The sequence below is a fragment of the Branchiostoma lanceolatum genome, chromosome 1 (assembly GCF_035083965.1).
Source record: "Branchiostoma lanceolatum isolate klBraLanc5 chromosome 1, klBraLanc5.hap2, whole genome shotgun sequence".
In the NCBI taxonomy this organism is placed as follows: Eukaryota; Metazoa; Chordata; class Leptocardii; order Amphioxiformes; family Branchiostomatidae; genus Branchiostoma; species Branchiostoma lanceolatum.
Window position 1 is genome coordinate 29,443,359 of NC_089722.1, and position 24,001 is coordinate 29,467,359.

General features: G+C 40.2%; 1 protein-coding gene and 3 non-coding genes across 6 annotated transcripts in view; all 4 read left to right on the forward strand.

The window, feature by feature from the left end:
* The window catches only part of LOC136447508 (clustered mitochondria protein homolog), a 31,238-nt gene extending 8,082 nt beyond the window's left edge, over positions 1-23,156 (forward strand). For 2 of the 3 annotated variants that reach the window (XM_066446517.1, XM_066446508.1), the window contains exons 3-36: positions 1,364-1,535; positions 1,996-2,136; positions 2,830-2,951; positions 3,418-3,572; positions 4,066-4,191; positions 4,545-4,648; positions 5,069-5,112; positions 5,557-5,741; positions 6,151-6,253; positions 6,681-6,801; positions 7,127-7,218; positions 7,360-7,400; positions 7,677-7,731; positions 7,913-7,991; positions 8,375-8,480; positions 8,978-9,059; positions 9,416-9,761; positions 10,293-10,420; positions 10,966-11,043; positions 11,352-11,422; positions 11,805-11,877; positions 12,562-12,726; positions 13,116-13,179; positions 13,544-13,634; positions 14,125-14,311; positions 14,703-14,754; positions 15,189-15,328; positions 16,198-16,278; positions 16,998-17,123; positions 18,343-18,558; positions 19,124-19,207; positions 19,716-19,766; positions 20,051-20,124; positions 20,670-23,156. In XM_066446517.1, coding sequence (XP_066302614.1) covers positions 1,364-1,535; positions 1,996-2,136; positions 2,830-2,951; positions 3,418-3,572; positions 4,066-4,191; positions 4,545-4,648; positions 5,069-5,112; positions 5,557-5,741; positions 6,151-6,253; positions 6,681-6,801; positions 7,127-7,218; positions 7,360-7,400; positions 7,677-7,731; positions 7,913-7,991; positions 8,375-8,480; positions 8,978-9,059; positions 9,416-9,761; positions 10,293-10,420; positions 10,966-11,043; positions 11,352-11,422; positions 11,805-11,877; positions 12,562-12,726; positions 13,116-13,179; positions 13,544-13,634; positions 14,125-14,311; positions 14,703-14,754; positions 15,189-15,328; positions 16,198-16,278; positions 16,998-17,123; positions 18,343-18,558; positions 19,124-19,207; positions 19,716-19,766; positions 20,051-20,124; positions 20,670-20,859 — 3,945 coding nt within the window. In that variant the 3' untranslated portion in view covers positions 20,860-23,156. The remainder of the gene's footprint in view (positions 1-1,363; positions 1,536-1,995; positions 2,137-2,829; positions 2,952-3,417; positions 3,573-4,065; positions 4,192-4,544; positions 4,649-5,068; positions 5,113-5,556; positions 5,742-6,150; positions 6,254-6,680; positions 6,802-7,126; positions 7,219-7,359; positions 7,401-7,676; positions 7,732-7,912; positions 7,992-8,374; positions 8,481-8,977; positions 9,060-9,415; positions 9,762-10,292; positions 10,421-10,965; positions 11,044-11,351; positions 11,423-11,804; positions 11,878-12,561; positions 12,727-13,115; positions 13,180-13,543; positions 13,635-14,124; positions 14,312-14,702; positions 14,755-15,188; positions 15,329-16,197; positions 16,279-16,997; positions 17,124-18,342; positions 18,559-19,123; positions 19,208-19,715; positions 19,767-20,050; positions 20,125-20,669) is intronic. The other variant, XM_066446525.1, reaches the window with a different exon arrangement.
* LOC136426366 (small nucleolar RNA SNORA68) lies at positions 14,930-15,063 on the forward strand. The gene has a single exon (XR_010754293.1). It is a non-coding gene; the product is annotated as a small nucleolar RNA SNORA68 (small nucleolar RNA).
* Positions 15,818-15,951, forward strand: LOC136426364 (small nucleolar RNA SNORA68). Its single transcript, XR_010754291.1, has one exon. It is a non-coding gene; the product is annotated as a small nucleolar RNA SNORA68 (small nucleolar RNA).
* Positions 16,636-16,769, forward strand: LOC136426365 (small nucleolar RNA SNORA68). Its single transcript, XR_010754292.1, has one exon. It is a non-coding gene; the product is annotated as a small nucleolar RNA SNORA68 (small nucleolar RNA).
* Positions 23,157-24,001: the final 845 nt, after the last annotated feature.

The following is a 24,001-nucleotide window of genomic DNA, read 5'->3' on the forward strand; positions in this document are numbered from 1 at the left end:
CTCCTATCAATTTAGTTCAGTGTCTAGAAGTGGTCTCTTGGCTTTGCACTGACCAGTCTTGTTAAAAAAAGAAAACTTGCAAAGAATACTTAGATGTAGAGTATTTTCCCGGAAATAAAATAACCTTAGCTTATACATGTATTGTGAAATTGAAACGTGCATGTACAACTACAAGGGAGCTGCCAGACTTTAACATTTTATTTTACCTCAGTCAGTATCTATGTTAGATGTTGAATTTTATTAATAATGTCATCTTCTCCTTGGTGTCACAATGAGAGATGAGCAGATGTCGACTTCCCCGGGCTTTACCCCAGCTGGGAAATTTCCTGTAATTGAATGAAAGATTTCCATCCTACTGTATCTTTGAAATTGGGGATGTAACATTAGTTTGAATACGATTGTTTTGACATTTCCGTCATGCTTTTGGATGTAGGAAATTTTACTAAAAACGTGTAGAATGGCAAATCGTTTTGCCAGGAATAGTTGGAGTTGTAGAATTAAAAGAATGATAGGACAGACTGGCTCGTAGTTAGCTGTGAATATTTCCAGATGTTGGTTTTTCAATCAAAGTTTTCCCACCTCGCTGCAATTTTTGTCCCTAGGGACCAACTTGGAAGGGTGAGGGGGGACAGTGTGACATTTGCATTTGTCATAATCCTTTCATTTTGTCCACTTAGAATCATTTAATCCATTACATATCCAAGTACATCACACTTACAATACATAACAATATGTACAGTCCCCCCAACAACATAACAAAAGACACCTCAATGCTTCTGAATGTGCCTACATGTACAAATGTATGAGTAGGTTGTAATATACTGTAAATCCATTTAATATTGCGGTCGGTAATTTTAGCAGACTTGGGGGGAAAGAGAGCAGTTCACAGTAAATGATTTTAACGGTGGAAACAAAGTTCTTGCCTCAGCAATCAAGTGATTAGATATTTGCAATGATGAAATTTTAGTGGTTGGATAGTGACCGTGAAAGTTGCTACAATTAAATTGACTGTTAACAAATCAAGAATTACAGTACAGAACAATCATGCATATGGTGTCTTGTCTTGTCCAAGTGACCTCCCAGGAGATGGTACAGGAGTTCCACCAGGTGCTGATTGGAAATAGATCCATGTACAGCACACTTACGATATAACATATGTGCCCATGAGTAGGATGTAGTATATAACAATAGTGTCTTGTCTACTCCAGGTGAGCTCCCAGGAGATGGTACAGGAGATCCACCAGGTGTTGATTGGAAATAGATATCCACGTATACAGCACACTTACAATACATAACAACATGTACAAGATATGTGCCAATGAGAAGGTGGAAGTATATAACAATGGTGTCTTGTCTATTCCAGGTGAGCTCCCAGGAGATGGTACAGGAGATCCACCAGGTGCTGATGGATCGAGAGGACACCTGCCATCGCACCTGCTTCTCCCTGCAGTTCGAGGGGAACGTGCTGGACAATTTCGCTGAGCTGAAGAACATCGAGGGTCTACAGGAAGGCTCTGTGCTCAAGGTGGTGGAAGGTAAGAAGGACAATTTATTTATCTACGAATCTTTAGGGTGGTCCCTTCAGTTAACTGAGTTACTGATTTCCAAGGAAACCTTTAAATAGTGCGCACAAAAAACTATTTTACCGGTATTTCATTCTATGTCTCTATAATAATGCAATAATATTTCCTCAAGTCTGACTGGTTCTGTGCATATTTGTATGTCATAAATAGATTTTTTGTAGCTTTCTGTAGCCACAAGTTACTAGTATGTGTCTAGCCCATAAATTGTCTATCTGTTTTGTAGAATCTCAGATGGTACAAGGACAGTTTTTAGTTGTTTTTACTTTGTGTGACATTCTTCACATCAACCAATACTAAACCTGATGCCCTGGCAATGACTTGTGAAGCATGTTTTTAAATTTCTAGATTTTTTTCTTCATTCATGTTCCCTGTTATTGATACTGATGCTTCTCGTTTGCGTTTTGTTCCCCAGAGCCTTACACGGTACGTGAGTCGAGGATCCACATGCGTCATGTAAGGGACCTGCTGAAGTCCCTGGACCCAGCCGACGCCTACAACGGCATGGACTGTAGCTCCCTGTCCTTCCTCAATGTCATCACAGAGGGGGACATCGGTAAATTCAGCTTGTCTTATACTTTTAGGCCATGTTGATTTGATTATATGGTTGACATCTGCGCGCGCATCAATTTTTCGTCCGTTTCCAAAGAAGAAGAAAAGTTTTCTATCATACTGTAGATCGTGCAAAGCAGCTACAAAATGGGCAGATACATGCCGTAAATTGCAAAAGATACTTTGGAAAACAGATACTTATGTCTGGAATGCCAAACTCACGAGGACATGAAAGACCAAAAATGAAGAATCCATTATTTCGTATACTATTCTGTGTGTTCAACCTTCCTGACCACGTAGCTCTCATAATGAAGGCAAATTTTTTTAAACTTTTTTTTATTCGCACGCTCGTTTTGGGGTTCCAGAGTAGCAGCAGAGTATAAAGTTAAAAATGAACCTGATGTAAAACTCTCGCTAATTTTGACAGATTTTTATGTATTTCTTATTTCATTAACGTTACAGATAATTTATTCTATGTCGCATTGTCTTTTAGAAATGAAGAAGAGAAAACGCAATGACAGTGACTCAGTGCATTTTTTTTTATTCGCACGCTCGTTTTGGGGTTCCAGAGTAGCAGCAGAGTATAAAGTTAAAAATGAACCTGATGTAAAACTCTCGCTAATTTTGACAGATTTTTATGTATTTCTTATTTCATTAACGTTACAGATAATTTATTCTATGTCGCATTGTCTTTTAGAAATGAAGAAGAGAAAACGCAATGACAGTGACTCAGTGGACTGCACCCCACCCGACTATGTGATGCCCGGGGCGAAGGATAGGCCAATATTACCCCTCCAACCCATCTCAAAAGACCTCAAGGTAAAGTTCACTCTTATCACTCTACCTTTTGTGTGTTTATCCAGGTGGGGCTTCATCTACTGTCAAGTTCTTTGTATTGTTTGATCAGAAGGATGGTGATATTTTTGGCCTTTAGAAGCATTCAGCTGTATACCCCTTGAGCTTATTTCAAATTTCATAGATTTAGAGACAGAATTTTTGCATGTAAGAATTACAGACTTACTTACAAGCACCTTACTTTCACTTTTACTGTTTAACCAGGCCATATTTCATAGTAATTTACTTGTAACTAGAATAGTCTTTTATTCTTAAGTCACTCCAAGATCAGCTAGTGGGTACAACTAGTAATGACAACGTATCTATGTTAATAACGATTGTGCCCCCCTCCCCCAGTCGCCCCAGTGTCCGAAGGTGCTGACGGCCAGTAGGTACTACTAGTAATGACAATGTATCTACTGTAATAATGATTGTGCCCCCCTCCCCCCAGACGCCCCAATGTCTGAAGGTGCTAACGGCCAGTGGATGGAACCCTCCCCCAGGGAACAGGAAGATGCACGGAGACCTGATGTACCTGTCAGTCGTCACGGCAGAGGACAAACACTTTCACTTCACCGCCTCCACCAGGGGATTCTTTGTCAACCAGTAAGTTGAAAGAGTAAATTAGTAGTACAGTGTATAGTACATGAAACAACTTGCAATTGTCAATCATTTCCTGTCTCAATCATGTATTTTTAAAGAACCATTAAAGCGGTTTTGATACCTGAACAATCTTTCACACATAATTTATATATCTCCTTACTTTTTTTACCTTGAAAGTGCTCCCTGGGTGACGAAATCCAGAAAAGGGATTGTCCTAGGAATTTTTATTAGTTCCAAACACAATAAATAGGATTTTAACTCTCTATACAACAATATTGGCAAGAAAATCAAAGATTCCTCTAAATAGCCTGAATTTTGCATTAGTTAATGTTTCATATTGACAGTGACATACAATTTTAGACGAAAAAAACACAAACATAAAACCACCACGAACATTTCTGCATTTACAGTACATGTATTTGGTTGGTTGAAGGAAAGACAGAAGAGCAATTTGAGACATTTTCTAGCTGATGTATGTTGCATTTCTGCTGCACAGATCCACTCAGGAGATCTTCAACCCCAAACCAGCCAGTCCTAAGTGCTGGGCACACTCCCTCATCGAACTGCTCAACCAGATCAGCCCCATCTTCAAGAGGAATTTTGCTACACTGCAGAAGAGAAGGTGGGGATGAGACTTCTATGTGTGCACTACAGTAAATTAAGTCAGAAGTAACATCTATCAAAGGTTGTGGTCTTGGAAATGTTGTGCAAGGGATATAAACTTTGGATGTCAAAATAGATATGGAGGGCAAAGCACTACTGTCAGTACTGACCTATGACTTTGATACTTTTCTGCGCTATAGACATACACAATGTCATGTATAATTTTTTAACTGTTTCTAATTTAGTCCTTGTGCTTGAATGTTATCTTATCATTAAGGATATTGTGGGTAGCCTTTCAGCATTGATATGCCGAGTCATTACAGTTCCAGAATGTACATCAAAGCTATATATTCTCCACTTCCTGTTCTGCAGGGTTAACAGACATCCCTTTGAGAGAATAGCCACCCCCTTCCAGGTGTACTGTTGGACTGCTCCTCAGATTGACCATACCATTGATTCTGTCAGGGCAGAAGATGGTGAGTAGAAATGTACAACAGTACTGTGAAAACACAGGCAAACCATGAAACAGACGGATCAAACCAATACCTCCCTGTGAACTATAATAGCCTCTTCCATTGACCCCATGACCTGTGATGTCTGTCATTTCTGATCTAGTTCTGCCACCTCTGAATTCTACTTCCTGTCACTTCCCATTCACTTCCTGACACTCTACTGGCACTGTAATCAAACAATTACCACAAAGTTGACAAACACACTAGAACAACATGCAGACACACTGAAAACAAAACCTCAGTGTGCACGGAGGCAATAAGAGATGATGCTTGATTACTACTAGACTAAGTATAATTACTAGTATTCTTAAAGTATCAGTGATTTCTGTGTCAAAAGTTGCAAAAGGATGATTCTCATTGATACATGTATCTTTGTTTTTCCAGCTTATACATCAAGGCTTGGATATGAAGAACACATACCAGGACAGGTAGGCATTAGTAGAATACTGTAAAAGCTTTGCATAAAATGCTATTAGAATCTCCCTCTTACATTAATGGTTCTTGTACTTGATGTAAAGTAAAACCCTTTAAACGTTTGATGAAAATAGCACCCAAGAAAGGTAAAGTGTAAAACCATTGCAATGTTTTATTTATGTCAGGTTGCCTTCAAGCATCAAAAAGTTGCTTCTGGGTCAGGCCTGTCTCCAGCTTTAATTTTCTTTCCATCCCACTCACTATCTAGCTCATGTCTAGCAAATTCTTATTGTGAAGTTCAGGTTTTTTTATGGACAGGATTTTTTCTGTCCCAACAAGCAAATTTCTGTCCCAGGACAGGTTCTGGAGACAGCCCTGTTCTGGCTTTGTTTCAAAATTTGAAGCACGGAAGGTAGTTATTTAGCATACTAGGGACTCATCCTTTCTGTTTCTAACAGACCAGAGATTGGAATGAGGAACTCCAGACTACCCGGGAACTGTCGCGGAAGAACCTCCCTGAGCGACTCCTCAGGGAACGCGCCATCTTCAAGGTCCACAGCGACTTTGTTGCCGCGGCAACCCGAGGAGCTATGGCGGTGATTGACGGGAATGTGATGGCTATCAACCCAGGGGAGGAGGCCAAGTATGTTTGATTGATTGATTGACTGATTGATTGATTGATTGATTGACATGAACACTACATTTTCTTCTTACCTTGAAATTAAATCACTGCAAACTGAAGTGCATTTACAGTAACTTCTGCATGTCTCAGTAGCTTTTACCCTCTTCTGATATGAAAGTAGACGTTCCTGAAGCCAGCACTACCTGATCATAAGTAATATACATAAAGAAATCACTGCTAGACATATCCTGTCGGCCTCATTTAACCTACCTGTTACGGTAACCATTTGGCACCAAATGTGTATTGGTTATAGGTTAGGCAGCAGGAAGAAGGTTAACCCTGTCTTCTACTGGTAATATGAGTATCCTGGAATTATGTATAATATGGTTCACTACATGTCACATCTCTTCCCCGTCCCTCCCTGACACAGGATGCAGATGTTCATCTGGAACAACATCTTCTTCAGTCTGGGCTTCGACGTAAAGGACCACTACAAGGAGTACGGTGGTGACTACGCTGCCTACATCGCACCCGTAAGTACTGTACCTTCTCAAGTATTCCGTTCGTTTCACCGTTAAATCGCCTTAAAGCATATCACTCCAGTTTCAAGGAGCGTAAGACCAGACTGTAAGGTTTGATCCACTCAGACTGGGATGGACCCCTACCCTTTTTGATAAGTGTGGTGGGTTCTTAAACATACTTGAGGTGGGTCGCTCCTCAAATACAGGACCTCAAGCTGTATGTCCCATCGGAGAGGATGTTCCTAACCAAAGCTAGGTACTCGTTTTTACCTGTATAGAATGGGGTGTTAAGTGCCTTTCCCAAGGGCACAACATTGAGGCCTACTAGGAATTATTTACTTACAGCACAATGAGAGAGATGCAACAATATGGTTTGCTGTTGCCTGGGTAAACATTAGAAAAGGTGCTATCTGCTAATCACATTTTCTTCTGTTTGCAGTGTAATGATTTGAAGGGAGTGAGAGCCTACAATGGTGTGGACATCGAGGGTTTGTACACCCTGGGTACTGTAGTCATAGACTACAGGGGCTACAGGGTCACAGCACAGTCTATAATTCCAGGTATGTATAAGGCTTTCTGAGTTTTCCTCAAATATGTTTCTAGACATACAAAAAATGTATGCAAAGGTAATGTTTAATGCTACCTACTCTCAGAAATATGTTTTGAGAACATAAGAAGTGACAATTGTCTCTGTCCTATGGCATTGATACACTTAAAAGAGACATGTAGTTTTGTTTTGCTAGCAAACTACCACTCAAGTCTAAGCTGTAATATCCATAAGAATTCTGAAGTATATATAGCCGTTTGGCACCCAATTCCCTACTGGTTATAGAGTTAGGAGGGGGAAAGTTAAACATGTTACAAACTTGTTCTCCTGTTTTGCAGGTATCCTGGAAAGGGAGCAGGAACAGAGTGTTGTGTACGGCTCTATCGACTTTGGCAAATCTGTAGTAACAAACGACAAATATCTAGAACTTGTGAGTAGTAATATTCATTGTTTCCATAATTCTAGCAACAAAAATATGATTGTAGGAAACTCACATTCTTTTCCTCAAGTTCTGATTACCATGATGTGTTTTTGTGGGAGATTTGTAATTTTGTCTTGTTTATTTTCTCAGCTGGAAAAAACTTCCAAACCTCTGAAGATTCTACCACACAAGTAAGTGACAAGAAGTCCAAATGTTTGAGGAACTGTTTTGTGATAATTCACAACATCTTGAAAATGATGATTTAGAAATATACTTAAATTTTTGAATTTTTCATTAGATATGTGGATGTAATTTTCGAATATGATATTTCCTAAAATGATAATACGTAGTCCAAAATAAATTGAGCAAATTGATAAATTCTGTAAACAGTCACACGTTTCAGATAGCATTCACTATCTTTTATCAGTGACTGAGAATGACCTTGTCTTGTTTCCCTTTCCTTCCAGAGTAATCAATGATCAGAATGAGGAAGTACAAATCATCTCATCAGTCGAGTGTAAGGTATGTTCAAGGCAGAGTTATCATATAGTTTGTTAAAACCACACTTAAACTTCAAAGTTGTAATTATACCAGTATTCAACACCTACCACAGTAACATACTGCTATGTTCCTAAGCTATAGTGTTGCAGATTGAGCCATTTTTGTGGTTTCAGGTTGAAGTATTGCTTGCCTTTCTTTCCAGGGTATTGTTGGAAATGACGGCAGGTACTACGTACTAGATCTCCTACGGACGTTCCCACCAGATGTCAACTTCCTTCCAAGTGAGTCACTGATCCATCTGTGTAAACTGTGAAAACTTCATTTGTTTGATCTAACAATTACAAAATGTAATATTTTTAAAGTGCTTTACATAAGAGTATATCTATTTAAAGTAAACCTTTAAAGTAGAAGTGGCGTCAAGCGTGGTGTAATGGTTAGAGCAATAGGTTCCGGGTTTGATACTCACCATGATCCGACGTTGTGCCCTTGGGAAAGGCACTTTACACGACCTTCTCTGACGGTGTAGTGATGCCCACAGAACCACTTTGGCTAATCTGTCAAAATGTGTGCCAAAAAAACAACACAAAGAAACAACACTATGGTGAGCCAATGTTGAACAATCCTTGCATGTAATTTCTGACGGACCGTACCATGTCTGTTCCAGTGGAGGGGGAGGAGCTGAGCGAGGAATGTAAGGTTCTAGGGTTCCCACGGAAACACAAACACAGGCTGGCCTGCCTCCGACAGGAGCTGGTGGACGCCTTCGCAGAGTGAGTACTCGGACACCAGACTGGTTACATGTATTATCATATTACCTATTCAATGCATATGTTGTAGACCCTTTTCTGCCATTTCAAGAAGTATTGTAGTAGGTATTCAGTTATTTCAAGGAGGTTGGTTATTTCAAGGAGGTTTTATATAGAGCCTCCTTGGTTATTTGAAGTAATGATGAGAGAAAGGAGCTTAAAATCTTCTTAACTTCGAGCACAATTTGAAAGGGATGTAATTCAGCATGTTAAAGATTAAGAACTCAAGATGATCTGAAATACTTAACTGTTTGGAAATTTCCTTCTTTCTTCTGGGAAAATAATAACACAGTGGGAAGGAGTGTGTGAACTCTAAAAAGATTGTTGGAAATCCTGATTTTAAAACAGCTTTTAAAGACTTAAAGCATTTGTGCCCAGATTTACTTTACTTCACTATGAATCAAGATAAAGACATGTATCTTTCATCTTCCGGTGTTAAAAAATGTCTCCTTTATTCCTAGGAACCGTTACCTACTGTTCATGAGGCATGCAGCCCTGCAACTCATGAGTATTCGGCAGAAGAAAGCAACTACAGTAGAAGAGGTAAGAGAAAAACTTGTAGATGTATGTCTACTGTACAGTCATGTACAGTAGAATCCGCTTAACTGCACACCCCATTTGCCAGCATATTTGGTGCAATTATCCGGCTGGTGCAATTATGCGAAATTGCCTAGCTGGATCGGTAGTACACTGTATCATACAGGAGGTGAATAGTTTATAAACCTCGATGTGCTGTATGAACTTGTTAGTACGCATTTAGATGTTAGAAAGATTTCGTTATACATGTAAAGAGCGGTAACACTGTAGATCCCACCTCTTGTTAGGGCCACGTTTATGTATCAAAACAGTAAATTTCAACTTCTCAGGAAAGAAAGAAAACACCGTTTTTCTGCCCACAGGAACAGAAGATCTCAAAAAGGCTTGTTGCCGCTGCCCAAGGCCTCAGATCACCCGACCTCCCCCCAAAAGAAGTGAACGATGAAGAAGAGAACAGCCAGACAAAAGAAGAAGACCCCACCAATCAGTCCCCCCCAACCACTCAGCCTGATGGCGAACAACCTTCCAGTGAATCTAAAGCAATCGAAACAAAAGAGAGTCGCGAAAGTGATGGTAAGGACGCCGCGAATAGCGAGCACCCGAAAATCGGTGGGTGTCCAAGGGGCCAGGGTGATAGTTCTAAGGACCCGGTTGACGCAGAAGCGCAGGCTTTGGTAGAGTCCCTGGCAGAACAAGACTCAGGTTCACGTGAGTGCAGCATGTAGTTTAAATCAAACGTACTGTTTTTGGACGTGTCGTTAGTTCAGCCTTCGCCTGTAGCAGTTTTAGCTGGATCTGTAGCTGCAAACCCCTAGATTTAACCCCCAAAATTAAATTTTAGAGCCTGCACTATAGGATGAGCTCCCCCCTTTTTTTTACTTGTTTTATTGTAGGTTTGTTGATGCTATAATTTGACATAAGTGTGTGCATGTCTAATGCTTGGTAAGATGGTCGTGTGTTGGTTGCTGGTATTGTATTAAAAGCTCTATAAGTAGCTTGATGCATTTATGTATACATGTGGAAAATATCTGTCAATTCTGTTAATGCCTGTGGAAGAAGATCATTTGAAATATGTTTGAATTTTTGTTTGTGTAACAATTTTCTTCATTTTCATGCAAATCAAAGACCAATCTTTGTGCATGTTGTGTTTAATTTTCTTTTTGATCCAGATAATGTAATTCTCACAGTATTCTATAAGCAACAACTCTTATTCATTCCACGCTATTTTTCCTTTCGCAGTGGACGCTGCCAGTCGGGAAGTTATCAACACAGCGTGCCGTGCAATTGGTTCCTTAAGTGATTCAGAGTTTGACGTCCGCTTCAACCCTGACGTCTTCTCACCGGGTGTGACACATCCAAACCCTCAGGTGTGTTTAACGGCCATGTTTTGTGTTTTCAGCTCTTCGTCTTTTTTTGCCTCCCTGTACAGAGGTTTTTTGTGTGTCTGTCATCATCATCTTGCCACTTGTCTGTAGCAGTTTCAATACTGTCAGTAGAGTGGCAGGAAGTAAGTAGGGAGATGGAGTCAGGCTTGCAGGAGTGACAGGAAACAGAGTTCAGAGGTGGTAGAAGTAATTGTTTTTCAAATTATGTATGACAGACATTCCGGGTCATGGGGTCAATGGAAGAGGCTACTGATTCATGGGGAAGTGTCGTTTTTGGCCTGCCTGTTTGCATTTTTGCAGCTAAATTTTTTCTATAGGGACACATGTAACGTTTAGCAAAACATTATTTGCCTGATTAAAGAACTACAATTAAATGAGACATGCGAGCAGCTCTAATATTGCACGATGTTGTTTTATTCAATTTTGGACATTTATATGTTGCATATGTGTCCATTGGTACTTAGACTTGTTAGCATTTTCCTAATTCATGTATCTTTGATTGAAATTGTAAATCATTTTGTCCCCAGGGTGACCAGTTTAGGAAACAGAAGCAGTTAGTCAAGGATGCTGCTGCTTTCCTGGTTTCTCATCAAATAGCAGGATTTGTAAGTACAAAACTTCCTCTTCATCTAAGTTATACACAAATCAGCTACACGTATAGACACTATGTGAACACCACTCTTACAAAATGTTGGCCTCATAATCATATAGAAACTTCTCGAGGGAATTTCCTTGACCTAACATAAGAAATTTGCATATCTCACAAACAGGGAGCTTTTGTCTGTAGATTTTGGTTCTCGCATTTACAAGCCTTTTCTGGGAATAACAGCTGGTAATCCTTATAAGGTTATCTTCCTTTTAAGGCAACAGCTGATCACCTATATAAGGTAACAAGTTGTTCTTTCCCTTTTAGGTGAAGGACTGCATAGAACATTCCATCACGGCCATAGATGGGCAGTCCCTGTGTGAGGCATTACATGACAGGTGAGCCTCCTAGCTGACCATATTTGAAATGCAGCGGCGAGAGCCAAATTACTGTATATGTGGGAAACTGACAATACCTTATTATGTGAAGGGTTCACATCAAAAGTATTTTGGTGGTAGCATGAGTTTATGATAATACATTTCCATACAGATAAAGTTAAGACAATACAACTACCCTAACAATGAACACTTCACTTTGTTTGAAAATATTGATATCTGTATCAAATATTATTTGTATCAAGTCTATTTGGTTCCATGTCTGGCGGAAACTTTAGTCTCTGTTGTATTCAACAGTGGTTACACTTCGAAAAAGATGTCTGGAATGGTACATGTAAATACATGTAAGTGCCTTGCAGTTTGATACATGTTGTGTTTTGTTTAGGGGCATCAACATGAGATACGTTGGCAAGGTGGCAAATCTGCTGTCACAACACAAACTTCTGGAACACATTCATGTGAGTGTCTGTCTTCTATACTTACTGAAATGTCTGAAGTGACTTAGCAGCTTTATTGGGACATTGACTTGGTGTCTGTCTATATTTTTCTAATCACATTGTCAGTAGAGTGGAAGGAAGGGAGTGGGAAGATGATTGCAAAGGTTAGACTTGCAGGAGTGGCTGGTGTTAGAACTAGTTGTCAATCAGACATGACAGTCCAGGTCATGGGGTCAATGGAAGGGGCTATTAATTAATGGGAAGATCTTGCATTTGGTCTGTCTGTTTGTATTTTCCAAGTGCTAGTCATGTTTGTTTAAGAGTGAAAGGAAGTCATTAGTGGACACATTTGTTTGTTAATCAAAACCATATTTGCATGATTAAAGAACTATAATTAAACAAGAAATATGCTGGATCTTCGAACGCTGATTTATATGAACAGTCAAGTCAAGTCGAAGTCTTTATTTTCCTTCAAATGATTGTTCGAGTACAAAAGAAACTTAACATGAACTATAGCAACACAATCATAGATAATAAGTCAAAATAAATAGATGAATAAATACATGAATACATCATTAAGTACATCATTAAGTCATTAGTCAACCATAGTACAATTGTTACACACAACAAACTTTTAGTAACTCAAATACAATACTTTTGGAGTTCAGTAGTAGATTAATATTTCCCATGACTTGTGTTTCCCAGAGGATAGCTGTGTCTGAGATGATCTGCCGTGCTGCTAAACACCAGTTCAAGACGTACATGCAGGGAGTGGAGATGTTGTGTCTGTCTGCTGCAGTCTCCCACTTCCTCAACTGTCTCCTCTCAACCTTCTCCAACCCACACCCACAGCTGCCCGAGGACTTTGGGGTAAACTTTCTCATCCAAACTATTTTTACTTTTTATATGTCTCTGGATATTGTTACAACTTCGAAATGTAAAACTTCTGAATCGGCATGTTTACCCATTTTGTTTGTTTGTTATTATGTATGTATGTATGTATACAGCCTGTAAAATATGGCTCTATCTTTATTAATGATGACAATGGGATTTTTCCTTGTTTTCTGATACTGTATACTGTACGTAACCCACTGTCATTATAACCGTCCTTCGGTGTAAACTCTTAACACATCTTCGATGTAACACTCCCAAAATGTGTGTAATCTTTCAAGTACTGCTGTAACTTGAGAATGCAGATTTTGTGCTCATTTGGTCCTTCTATAACTCTGTCCTGACATCCCCTTTCCTTCCTACTCCAGCTGAACATGAACAAAAAGAAGAAGAACAAGAAGAGGTCAAGGTACTACCCTATAGCAAACCATGGTGAGTTGTCTGAAATTAACTTGGTGTTAGTAATTGGGTACAACCTCTCATACATGTCATCGTTGTAAGACTAGTGTGCCGTTGTGTTGGGATAACGGTTATTGTGTGTGGCCCTGACATGCCTTTGGAATGGCACTTCACATGACTTTCCTCACACCACCCAGGTGTAAAAAAAGGGTACCTGACTTCGGTTGGGGAGGTAAAATGCAGTGAAAGGGATGGGTTCTGCCTTCCATATCCATGCCCTAGACACAATGGACAACAAACCACTGCCCCTACAGCCGCAAAAAGGCTATGGGACTACCTTACCTTTTTTTATATGGTGTTATACTATGGTTGACGTATCTTCAACTCTCCCCCACAGTTGACAGAGAATGGGCCAGTCTAAGTCCCCAGGACATGTGGTCCAACATCAAGACTGAAGTCAAGGAGTATTTCGACTTTAGCCTCACCTGGTAAGATATATTCCACTTATCATCCAAGACTTAACGGTTGACTAGGAAAAGTTTGATCCTTTGAAGGTACACAATTTTATCTAGTTTGAAATCACAATCCTACAATCAGATCTAGAACAATGTGTTTAAGTTTTATTTATTTAATTGTTTGTTTGTTTGTTTGAGCCTTTGTTTACTAATATTCATGAAAAACTCAAATCGGCCTGCTGGCTGTCATTCATTTCATTTCAAAGGTCAGACAACATATAATCAAGATACAAGATTGAGGTCCTAATAAATCCATAATCATACATCCTTATACATACATAGTGTTACAAACAAACAAAAAACTTAGCAAAATGAAAGTTGCCGTGTCTTTGGATCCTTTCAGTTATTGCATAAGATTGAATGAAATCTTGACTTACAAAAAAACCCAACTGAAGAACATTTAGCATTGTCAATCACTGTTACAAACTACAACAGATTCAAATGTTCGAACTGCCGTTTCCAGTGACAGTTGTGACTCAGCAGTGGAGACCTATGGCCTACAGAAGACTTCCCTCCTGAGAGAGATCTGCATCAAGTGTGGTGTGCAGGTCCTGCTGAGGGAGTACACCTTCGACTCCAAACACAGGGCCACCTTCACAGAGGAGGACATCATCAACATCTTCCCTATTGTCAAACATGTCAATCCTAAGGTGAGATCACTTCTGTCAGTTACAAAGGAAATATTTAAAAACCTTATGAACTTGCTGTCTGTATCGCAGTACTTCTATATTCTGTAAGGTGTCATGAACATAACTTGAAAGTTGTTACGATTGTGCCAATGTCTTTTAGAGGTTCGACTTCAATACTGCATCATTTCTTTTATTCCTTATAACTGTTTCTTCGAATTTCGGTGAAAAAATATTGTACAGTTTGTGCCATCTTATTCAAACTGACGAGCATGTGCTTCAAAATGAGATGCCATTTTGTTATCTTTTGCAGTGCAGTTGCTACCTTTCTTGGAAGAACAACAAAAATTTGAAATATGACAAATTTTATGCCACATAGGGAACAAGGCTTTTAACATATCTTTTATTGTTCCAGGCGACAGATGCCTATCACTTCTTCCAGAGTGGCCAGGTCAAGATTCAACAAGGTAAGCTAGACTTGTTGGTTCAACTCTAGATCTAAGATCAACAGGAACTTTAAGACACATCATTGTGCTGTTCTTATAGTGTTGCCCCAAATGTTTTAATGGAACAGCTTAAATCTTAAATAAGTGATGACATTTGAGTTCCTTGCTATATATGCTAATCCAATCAATCCAATTACTTGCACTTCAAACTCTTTGGGCCCTACACTTATAATTGAATGGCTCAAGTCACAATGTGCAAATAGAAATAAAGCTTGTCGCCTTCCCTGACTAGAACCGTGTCAGTGGAAGTGAATTGAAGCAGTAACAATGGAACCATCTTGAAGAGACTCATGTATTCCCCCTTTACAAGCTGTGTAATTCTTTCAACGGAAATATCTTAATGTATATCAGCTATATGTCTTTAAGCATATTAATTCCTGTTCTGTATTCCTCAGGGTTCCTGAAGGAAGGTTTTGAGTTGATCAACGAGGCCCTGAACCTGTTTAACAACGTGTACGGGGCCATGCACCCCGAGATCGCCGCATGTCTGCGCACCCTGGCCAGGCTCAACTACATCCTCGGGGACCCTGTAGAGGTGAGATGTTGTCTGTAGTACATGTACACTGTGACTGTTCATTGTAGTGTGTAGCATACGTAGTCCAGTGGTTAGTGACCCTGCCTCTTGACCAACAGGTTGTGAGTCTGAATTCCACCTCTTGTCGCTCAGCCAATATGCACACTACTGAAAAGGGTTGCAGTCATTAGGACAGGACATTAAGCCGTGGTTCACCGTACTTGTCGCAAAGAACTAAGGGGAATTTCCCTGGTACAATAATGAACCTGTAAATACTGTACATAGTGTCTGTCTCCCCTGTCACGACCAGTGGAAGATCGTAGATAAGCTTTTCAGTAAGCTAAACTGGTTTGAGATCAATTTTACTTTTATTGTACTTGTAGACTTCTTGTAAAGAGTACATAGAACCTGTATACTGTCCAGAATATAGAAGATGGTAGAAGATAGCAGTCATTTTCCTCATGGTCATTGGAGAATACTATAGATAAAGCAGACAAGGTAACAGATAAACTTGCACTTATAACTCTTTGAGCCTTACAATTTTGATTGAATGGCTCAAGTCACAATGTGCAGATAGAAATAAAGCTTGTCGCCTTCCCTGACTAGAACCGTGTCGGTGGAAGTGAATTGAAGCAGTAACAGTTACATATCGCCACTATATGTTATTTTCCCCAATACATCAAACCTGTATATACTAGTACTGTACAGTACACAACATCTCTCTTTTTGCCAGTGGACGATTAGATTTTCAGAAAGCTAAATTGGATGAAGATGCATGTATATTTCTATTCTTTGGACTTGTTATTACTAACTGTGAGAATTGTTGCAGAAGGTTGGACAAGCTATTGTTTCTAACAGGAAGCGTCTGTTCTTTTCCATCTGTGTTTCAGGCCTTGAATAACCAGCAGAAGGCAGTGTTGATGAGTGAGAGGGTCCTGGGTATCGACCACCCCAACACCATCACTGAATACGTAAGTTTTACAAATAACAACAGGGTAAACATGGCTTTAAAATGAAGCAGTGTATGTTTATATGTAAATAGTTAATGTCTGTAACCGCATCTGTTAGCAGCAACACCTAGCTGCAGTGCAAAATAGAACCGGTCAGTATTGGACTGAAGAAGGTGACAGACGGTCACCGAAACATTACCGTAGCTTCTGTAAATGTCTTGGTTGTGCATAAAGAGCCTTGTTATAAGAAGAAGTGAATGTTGGAAAGCCATGGTAGTAGGAGCTCAACTGTTGGATAGGTAGCAAAACTGGATTTGGAAGGTCAACAACTTTCTTATTTGTCCTCCCAGATCTGATTGGAATTACTTGTGTTCAAAGCTTGCACTTCAAACTCTTTGGGCCCGTCACTGATAATTGAAAGGCTCAAGTCACAATGTGCAGATAGAAATAAAGCTTGTCGCCTTCCCTGACTAGAACTGTGTCAGTGGAAGTGAATTGAAGCAGTAACAACCACATGTCAAGGTCCCAGATAGTTTACCATAGTGCTGTGTACCTAAATGCATGTTCAGGTTCAGATCTGGTAAGTTTGTTTTTTACTTTAAGTTTAACCTAAACGTTTCAACAAGTCAGCAGTTCAGTTCAGGTCCGGTGTTAAGGGTACGAAGCATTAGTGTACAAGTGTACTGTTAATGTTGTTATTCCAGGTGCTCACATTTGTTTGTTTTTTCTTTACATCACAGGTGCACCTGGCACTGTACTGCTTTGCTAACCAGCAGGTGTCAGCTGCGCTGCGGCTCATGTACCGTGCACGTTACCTGGCGCTCGTGGTGTTTGGGGAGGACCATCCCGAGATGGCGCTGTATGATGTAAGTGAGCTGTCCCTTCTCTTAAAGGAGTCCTAGATTCCAGAGGGGGAAGTTATTTTCCAATAGATGATAATGTTAGGAAGTAAACATGAATAATTTTTACAGTATGCGATAAAGTACCCACTAGTCCCGTGCGCATCAAAAATCATTCAGTATCTACCAAATTCCCCAGGTGACCCTCCAAACAACCTCAGCCTATGGCTCAATACAATGTGCCTGACAAGGACTGACAAAAGTTAGATTACAAAAAGAATGTCAGGGTGGTTAAGAAAAACACGTCTTTCTATGTGTTCTTTTATATCCTATTAACAATTTGCCTTCTTCTTGTGCTTAACCACCCTCATTTATGCCAATAATATCCATGATCAAATATGTATGTTAACGCATAGGGAATACATGGGTAGGGTCTGAAGGGGGTTAGTAGGTATAATATTGTTTTAAAAAACACACCTTTTGTAATTCACCACAAGCAGAATTTTGTAAAATATCGGCTGATTATGTATTACTTGATACATTATCTAATGGAAGATAACACTGCATTTTGGAGTTAAGGACTCCTTTAAGAACATACTGTCATTAGAGACATATTTTACTGATGGCAGGTAGTGTACAAAAGTATGAATGAAGAAAATATGTGTCAAGAAAGGTTAGACATACACATGATAAGATTCGCAAGATAGCAGTTACTCCGGAAAATAATGGTATCAACTTTTCAATTCCATCCCTTGATGTTATCACTAATTGTATCTAGAATGGACTTCTTATTTAGACATATGGTATCCTATGTTTGTAAGTGACATTAGTGGAAAATTCTCTGCCCCTAGGGCTCTTGTACTTGTAGTGGCTATGGGACTTACAAAATGTATAATCTTACTTGTGTTTGTACCACTTTGAAGGGTCAAGTTGTAACGTCTTTGAAGAGTCAAGTTGTGACGTCGTTCATTCCGTTCATCCATAGAGCACTATAGGCTTTACAGAATAATGTAGAATTTTCTGCCCCATGGCTCTTGCAAGAGGCTATGAGACTTTTAACGTAACCTGTGTAATACTATTAATAACTTTGATCTTATATTGTAATGTCTTTCATACCTGTCCTCCATCAGAGCAATATCAGCCTGATTCCCCACGGCGTGGGGGAGATCTACCTGTCGTAACATAACCTGTGTTTGTATAACTTTGATCTCCATGTTTTAACGTCTTTCATTCCTGCCGTCCACAGAGCAATATCGGCCTGATTCTCCATGGCGTGGGGGAGATCGACCTGTCGCTGCGCTTCCTGGAGAACGCCCTGGAGCTGAACAAGAAGTACCACGGCCAGCGCAGCCTGAAGGTCGCGCTCAACCACCACCTGCTGGCCCGCGCCTTCTCCTGTAAGGGCGACTTCCGCGCCGCGCTCATGCACGAGAGGGAGACCTACACCATCTACAAGAGCCAGGTACTGTTGCATTAACTATCTATGGATATATATATACACTTTTTTGGGGGTCTGCATCTGTAAGCAGCAACACCTATGGCTGCAGTGCAAAATGAACCAGTCAGAATTGGCCTGAGGAAGGTGACGTCGTCATGAATAAAACACAAAAGAATTTTGTAATTCAGTGACTTACCAACCTAATATTCACAGAAGGGCCAGGTGTGCTCTCCACTTCTAATCTTATTATCCTCCCTGCTGAGGTCGATTTTTGCTACTAAGGTCTCATTCATGAGTTTATGGGTGTGTTCCTACTGAACCTGCAGAAAATATATTGATATCATTCATTCTATGTTGAGCACATTTGTCCTACATTGTATCCTAGTATGTTCTCATCGCAATAACAAACCACTAGTATAAGTCTCGCCTCACAAGGCGCTGTCACATTATTATTATGCTTGTAATATTCAGTTTACGAGGAGCTCCAGTTCAAAAGGAAGCTATTAGGGTTTCCACATTTCCTGGGACCTCTGTATATAAGAGTCATGATTCAAAGAACGCGATGATGACATTTTTGTTTGTGTTTCAGCTGGGAGAGCAGCATGAGAAGACCAAGGACAGCTCTGAGTGCCTGAAGCACCTCACGCAGCAGGCAGTGGTACTGCAACGCACGGTAAGCATTTCTCACAATGTCATGCAGTCTAAGATCTCGTTTACAGTTCACAAAAGAACTGAAGGAATATGGTGGACAGCAACAAAGTGTTCATCTATCAGTCATCTGATGATTTTTTATTTCATGAATAAGAAAAATTTACAGTTCTTGGTGGCAAATGTTGGCACATTGGCACACCAAATCCATGTGTGTTTTTACACACTTAAGACAGATCAGCCAAGAGGTTTGGTGGGCTCACTTCACAGTCAAGTTAGCAATGTTTCATAAAGTGCTTTTCCCAAGGGCACAACATCACAACATCGGGTATGTCCGAGTGTCAAACCCTTGGACATATTGGTTCTGAGCCCAATGCTCTAAACGTTGCATCTTGATGAAGATGTCCACAATATGACTGCATCACAACATCATACTATGGGCGGCTCATCCATTCACTAGATTGTATTTGCTATAGTAATAGCTTGCATTTAACAGCCAGGAGTCAGGAGTTGTTTTCTGTTTTCTCTTACAGATGAATGAGATTTACAAGAGTGGGTCCCAGGCAACCATCCCACCACTTCAGGTAAGGGTAATAACCAAACTGGTCTCATACAGTAGCTGTTCTTTACTCATGTTGTGGATGCCTCTTGAGGCTGTAATTTTAGTACAGATGGTACTAATTGATGGTAGTAAGTACATTTTGTACGTGGCCAAAGGGCTATACAAACAGAGATGGGTACTTCCCTATACACTGTATGGTGTTGGAAGGACTTCGACTTTTAACTTACCTGTGAAACCTTGCAGTACATTGTAAATGTTCTAGGCATAAATGTTTTATCTGACTTTCTTTCTTTGACATTTTTTCAGATCTCCCCACCTTCTGCCAGCAGTGTTCTGGAGCTGATCAACATCATCAACGGCATAGTGTTCCTCCCCCTCAGGTTAGTGTTGTCTGTGGAGTACTATGTCTAGATCTGTGCTTTTTGCTGCGTGTGGTTGTAATGTTTCTGTATGTTTACAGTCCATCTTGAATGAAGTGCATCAGGTAGGGATTAGATTTAAAGTGTGTGGCCTCACCAGCGTTGACCTGCTGGTCAGAGCCGCTTGGAAGCGTGGTGTGAAGACTAGCTGACTGCTGCCCACTCCTGTGTCAGGGACCCCCCCAGCAGTTTAATCAAATACTGGATACTACTAACATATGCTAGTGCCAACATCTGCATAGGACCCACCTAGCCGTTGTGGACACTTTTTTGGCAGTGCCATAGATTCTTTTATCCTATCGACCCAAACAATAAGAACCCAGTCTTAAGTGATGCCCTGTCTACTGTGATCATGTCTTCAAGTCCCTTACTTAAGACAGGTTGGACTGTACCGTGCAGTTGTACAAACAAATCAAATCTTGTCCATCTAGAATGTGCTCTGAGAGTTCAGAAACAAGTAATAAAAGTTCATGGATCCTAAAGTTTTGTCTTATCTCCACACACAGCCAAAAGGATCTCGACAGACTGCAACAGAGACAGCAGGTGCTAGGGAACCTTGCCGAGAAACAAGCGAAGGACATGCCGGCCATCAAGGAAGCTGGCGACCAGGAATCGTCTGCACCGAAAGTTCCAGAGGAGGACGACGCGAAAGCAACGTCTGACGTTGCAGATGCCGATGACGGGGCCGCAAGATAGAACTTACCATCGTGCTAGAACCTTTCTTCTCAAAGGGGTCTTTTGCTCATCATTCATGTGATGAATGCAAGAGGTTATATTATGAGATTGTTCGGCTAAAGTTGCAAACATGATGGGGTGATTTGATTGTCACAGACCAGGTGTTCCTTTGCAAGAGGAATGAGGTACTATTTGGCTCCACTCCTGTGGTGTTGCTAAAATGCAGGCTAGAAGGTTAGAGGTTAAAGAGATGCAACGGTGATGTAACAGACTTCTTGTGTAGAAGATTATGTGTATTTGTTGCCTATACTTTATCGCACAAATTTCCCTTCCTATGGATTGTCTTGGTTTAACGTCTAAGATACAGAGAGTGTTAGATGAATTGTTCTTCCTGATATCTGTTTTAAAAGCCTCAGCAATGAACTGGTACAAAATTTGAAGAAAAGAGATGATGATGTACATGTCAGTAACAAAGTATGTCCATGACAAGGTTGTATACGTACATATAGGTACTGTTGTTGTGTAGAAGAGCTGTAATGTCAAGGGTGCAAAAATGTTGTCTTCCATATTCCCAACCATTATGTAGTCCTTTTTGTCTGAAAATGTTCAGACCAATCTCACTGTAATTCTGCCATTATTACACCAATGTTACCCAAAAGGACAAAATTTAGGACAATACATGAAGGAAGCTGCTTCAGATTTTGATACACATTAGCCAGGTGTTTTAGTATTATTGAATGACTAATGAGATTATGAATCCTTTACTACATGCAACTAAAACTTCACTCCCTCAATGAAGTTTTGATCAGGGGGTGTTTCTCCATTATGTTTTAAACATTATCACTCACAATGCATTAATGCTGGCAGTGGGGTCGTTTGGAAATTTTTCGGGAGCAGATTTAACGTACCAGTCTGTAATGTCCTACGTAGCTTTGAAAAATGTTCGGGAGTTCTAGCTTCTAGCTGACTGGAGTAAGCCACATGTATTTGAGCCTTGCTGCTAGATGAAAGAAAAAGTGTAGATTTGTAGCAAAGAGGGTAGATAGATGACCATGTACATGTAGTGTATTGTTCACAGTTCATGCCTTAGGAAACATATAGACATCTGAAGACTGTTAAGCAGTGTTGATATCCATGTTTAACATTATGCAAGTTTAAGTTTCTTTCGTCTTACAGACAAGAAATTCTTCCATTTTGTTGTAGGTTTTTTTCCTGCTGGATTTGTAGAGAGGTGGTGCTAGAAAAGGCGTGTCAGGAATTTTGTTAATTTCGGCAGTGTTGTCCTATTTATTTCAGGATTTGATATCTCGCAATATGAGTTTGACTGTGAATAATGTATTCATAGAAATGTGACCCCGGGCTGGTTAAGGGTGCTTGGATTTTGCATAGACCTTAATTACAGTATAGTCTGGTGTGCCATAGTTTGCATCCAGTTTTGAATTCTTGGTTGATTTTAAGACCAATGCTTCAACCTTTGTTCACAGAGAAAGTTCCAAAGAAAATATTTTGGATACTCTTCTTCTTTGGAAGTGCCATCTTTGAAAGTGCTTATTCTTTGTAGCCTGGAGTCCAGCCTTCTAAGCTTTAGTCCGCTCCCCAAGCTCCGCTCCCCGGGACTAAAGCTAAGAAGCCTGGACTCAAGGCAAGATTCTTTGATATTTTTGGGGTAGGAAGGCGGGAGGGGCTTTTCTGTTGGCAATTCTCAAAGATCTGTATTATTTGATTATGGTGGTCTTTTTCTAAATCCCCTTTGATCTGAATTACCATCTCCACATTTACAACAGTAGACACATTCTGAAAAACTTTGCAAACTGCACCCGCCACCCCCAAAAAAAAAAGTTAAAATGGAAAACCCGTTAGAAACATAGCCTAGAATATGTCAAAGATGATGAGATTGGGAGGAAAAGGTCTGTTGTACAGACTGAGTAGTTATTCCTAAAGGTGATCTCTGATTAGATCTTGTGGTGAAAGATTGTAATGTTTTCTGACTGGACAGGTTTTCTGACAGTCAGTGGCTATCAAAGAACAGTACAATTTTCTACCCCGACATCTGCTTGGAGACAAGCCCAACGGCTCCTGTTATGATAGTTATTATTAAGGTTCTCAATAACTTGTTTGGTGGTTCAGTGTTAACTGGAGAATTCTAGAAAGCAAATAAGGTTACAAGAAATGTATGTGAGAGAGATGATATAGATTGTTAGATATTTTTTGGTGTCGTGAGAATTAATAATTAGCTAATGGATTATGGAAAGAGCTGGGTTCTGTTTGGAATGCATGGAAGAATTTTGGGTGAAAATTAAACACTGTTTGACACCTGACTCTGTGTTGGTGTTCTCTTAAGTGTTGTAGAAGTTAAGTATTGTTAGAACAAATGAAATAGGTGTGGCCCTGTCAACTACAAAAAGTTAGCAGGCTCTGGGCCTTTATGAGGGCTTATAATACACTCTTTGCTGATGACTTCTTTTTCTACTGGGTCGTTTGTGCATCTACGGACCTAACGTTAATTAATGGTTACAGGCTGCTATTGAGGCTAACAAAAAGTAAGTAACTAAAAAAAGGCTAACAGCCTGCTATTGAGGCTCACAAAATCTCTGCTACCGGTACATTACCTAATCTCCAAGCAGATATAGAAAGTCAAAATCTTAACGTTTCTCAAGCTCGCAGGAGGCCCGCTGCTCCGTGGAACCGGGAGCTTGATAAACGTTACGATTTTGCCTTTCTACATCTGCTTGGAGATAATACATTACCTGCTTCTTTACGTATCTTCATCTGGGCGCAAATCTAAAAGGAAATAAAACAACTACCGGAAGTTTTTCCAACTGTGATCTTGAAAATGTGTCATGTTCATGACGACTTATACGACCGGCTGTGTAACACAAACCCGCTGTCAACAAAAGTGAAAGACGCCAGGTGGTCTATGTTCGGACACATTCTGAGAATGCCGACCGACACACCTGCACAACAGGCTTTAGACTTCGCCCTGATAGGATGCAACAGATATAGTTCCAGAAAAGGAAGACACTGCAAAAACTTACTGAGCCTACTGAGGGCAGACCTGAAGGAAAGAGGTCAAGGACCGTTGCGGTCAGAAAGAAACTTACGGGAGCTAAGGAAGCTCGCAGCAAATCGGACTAAGTGGAGGGGACTGAAGGAAGACTGAATG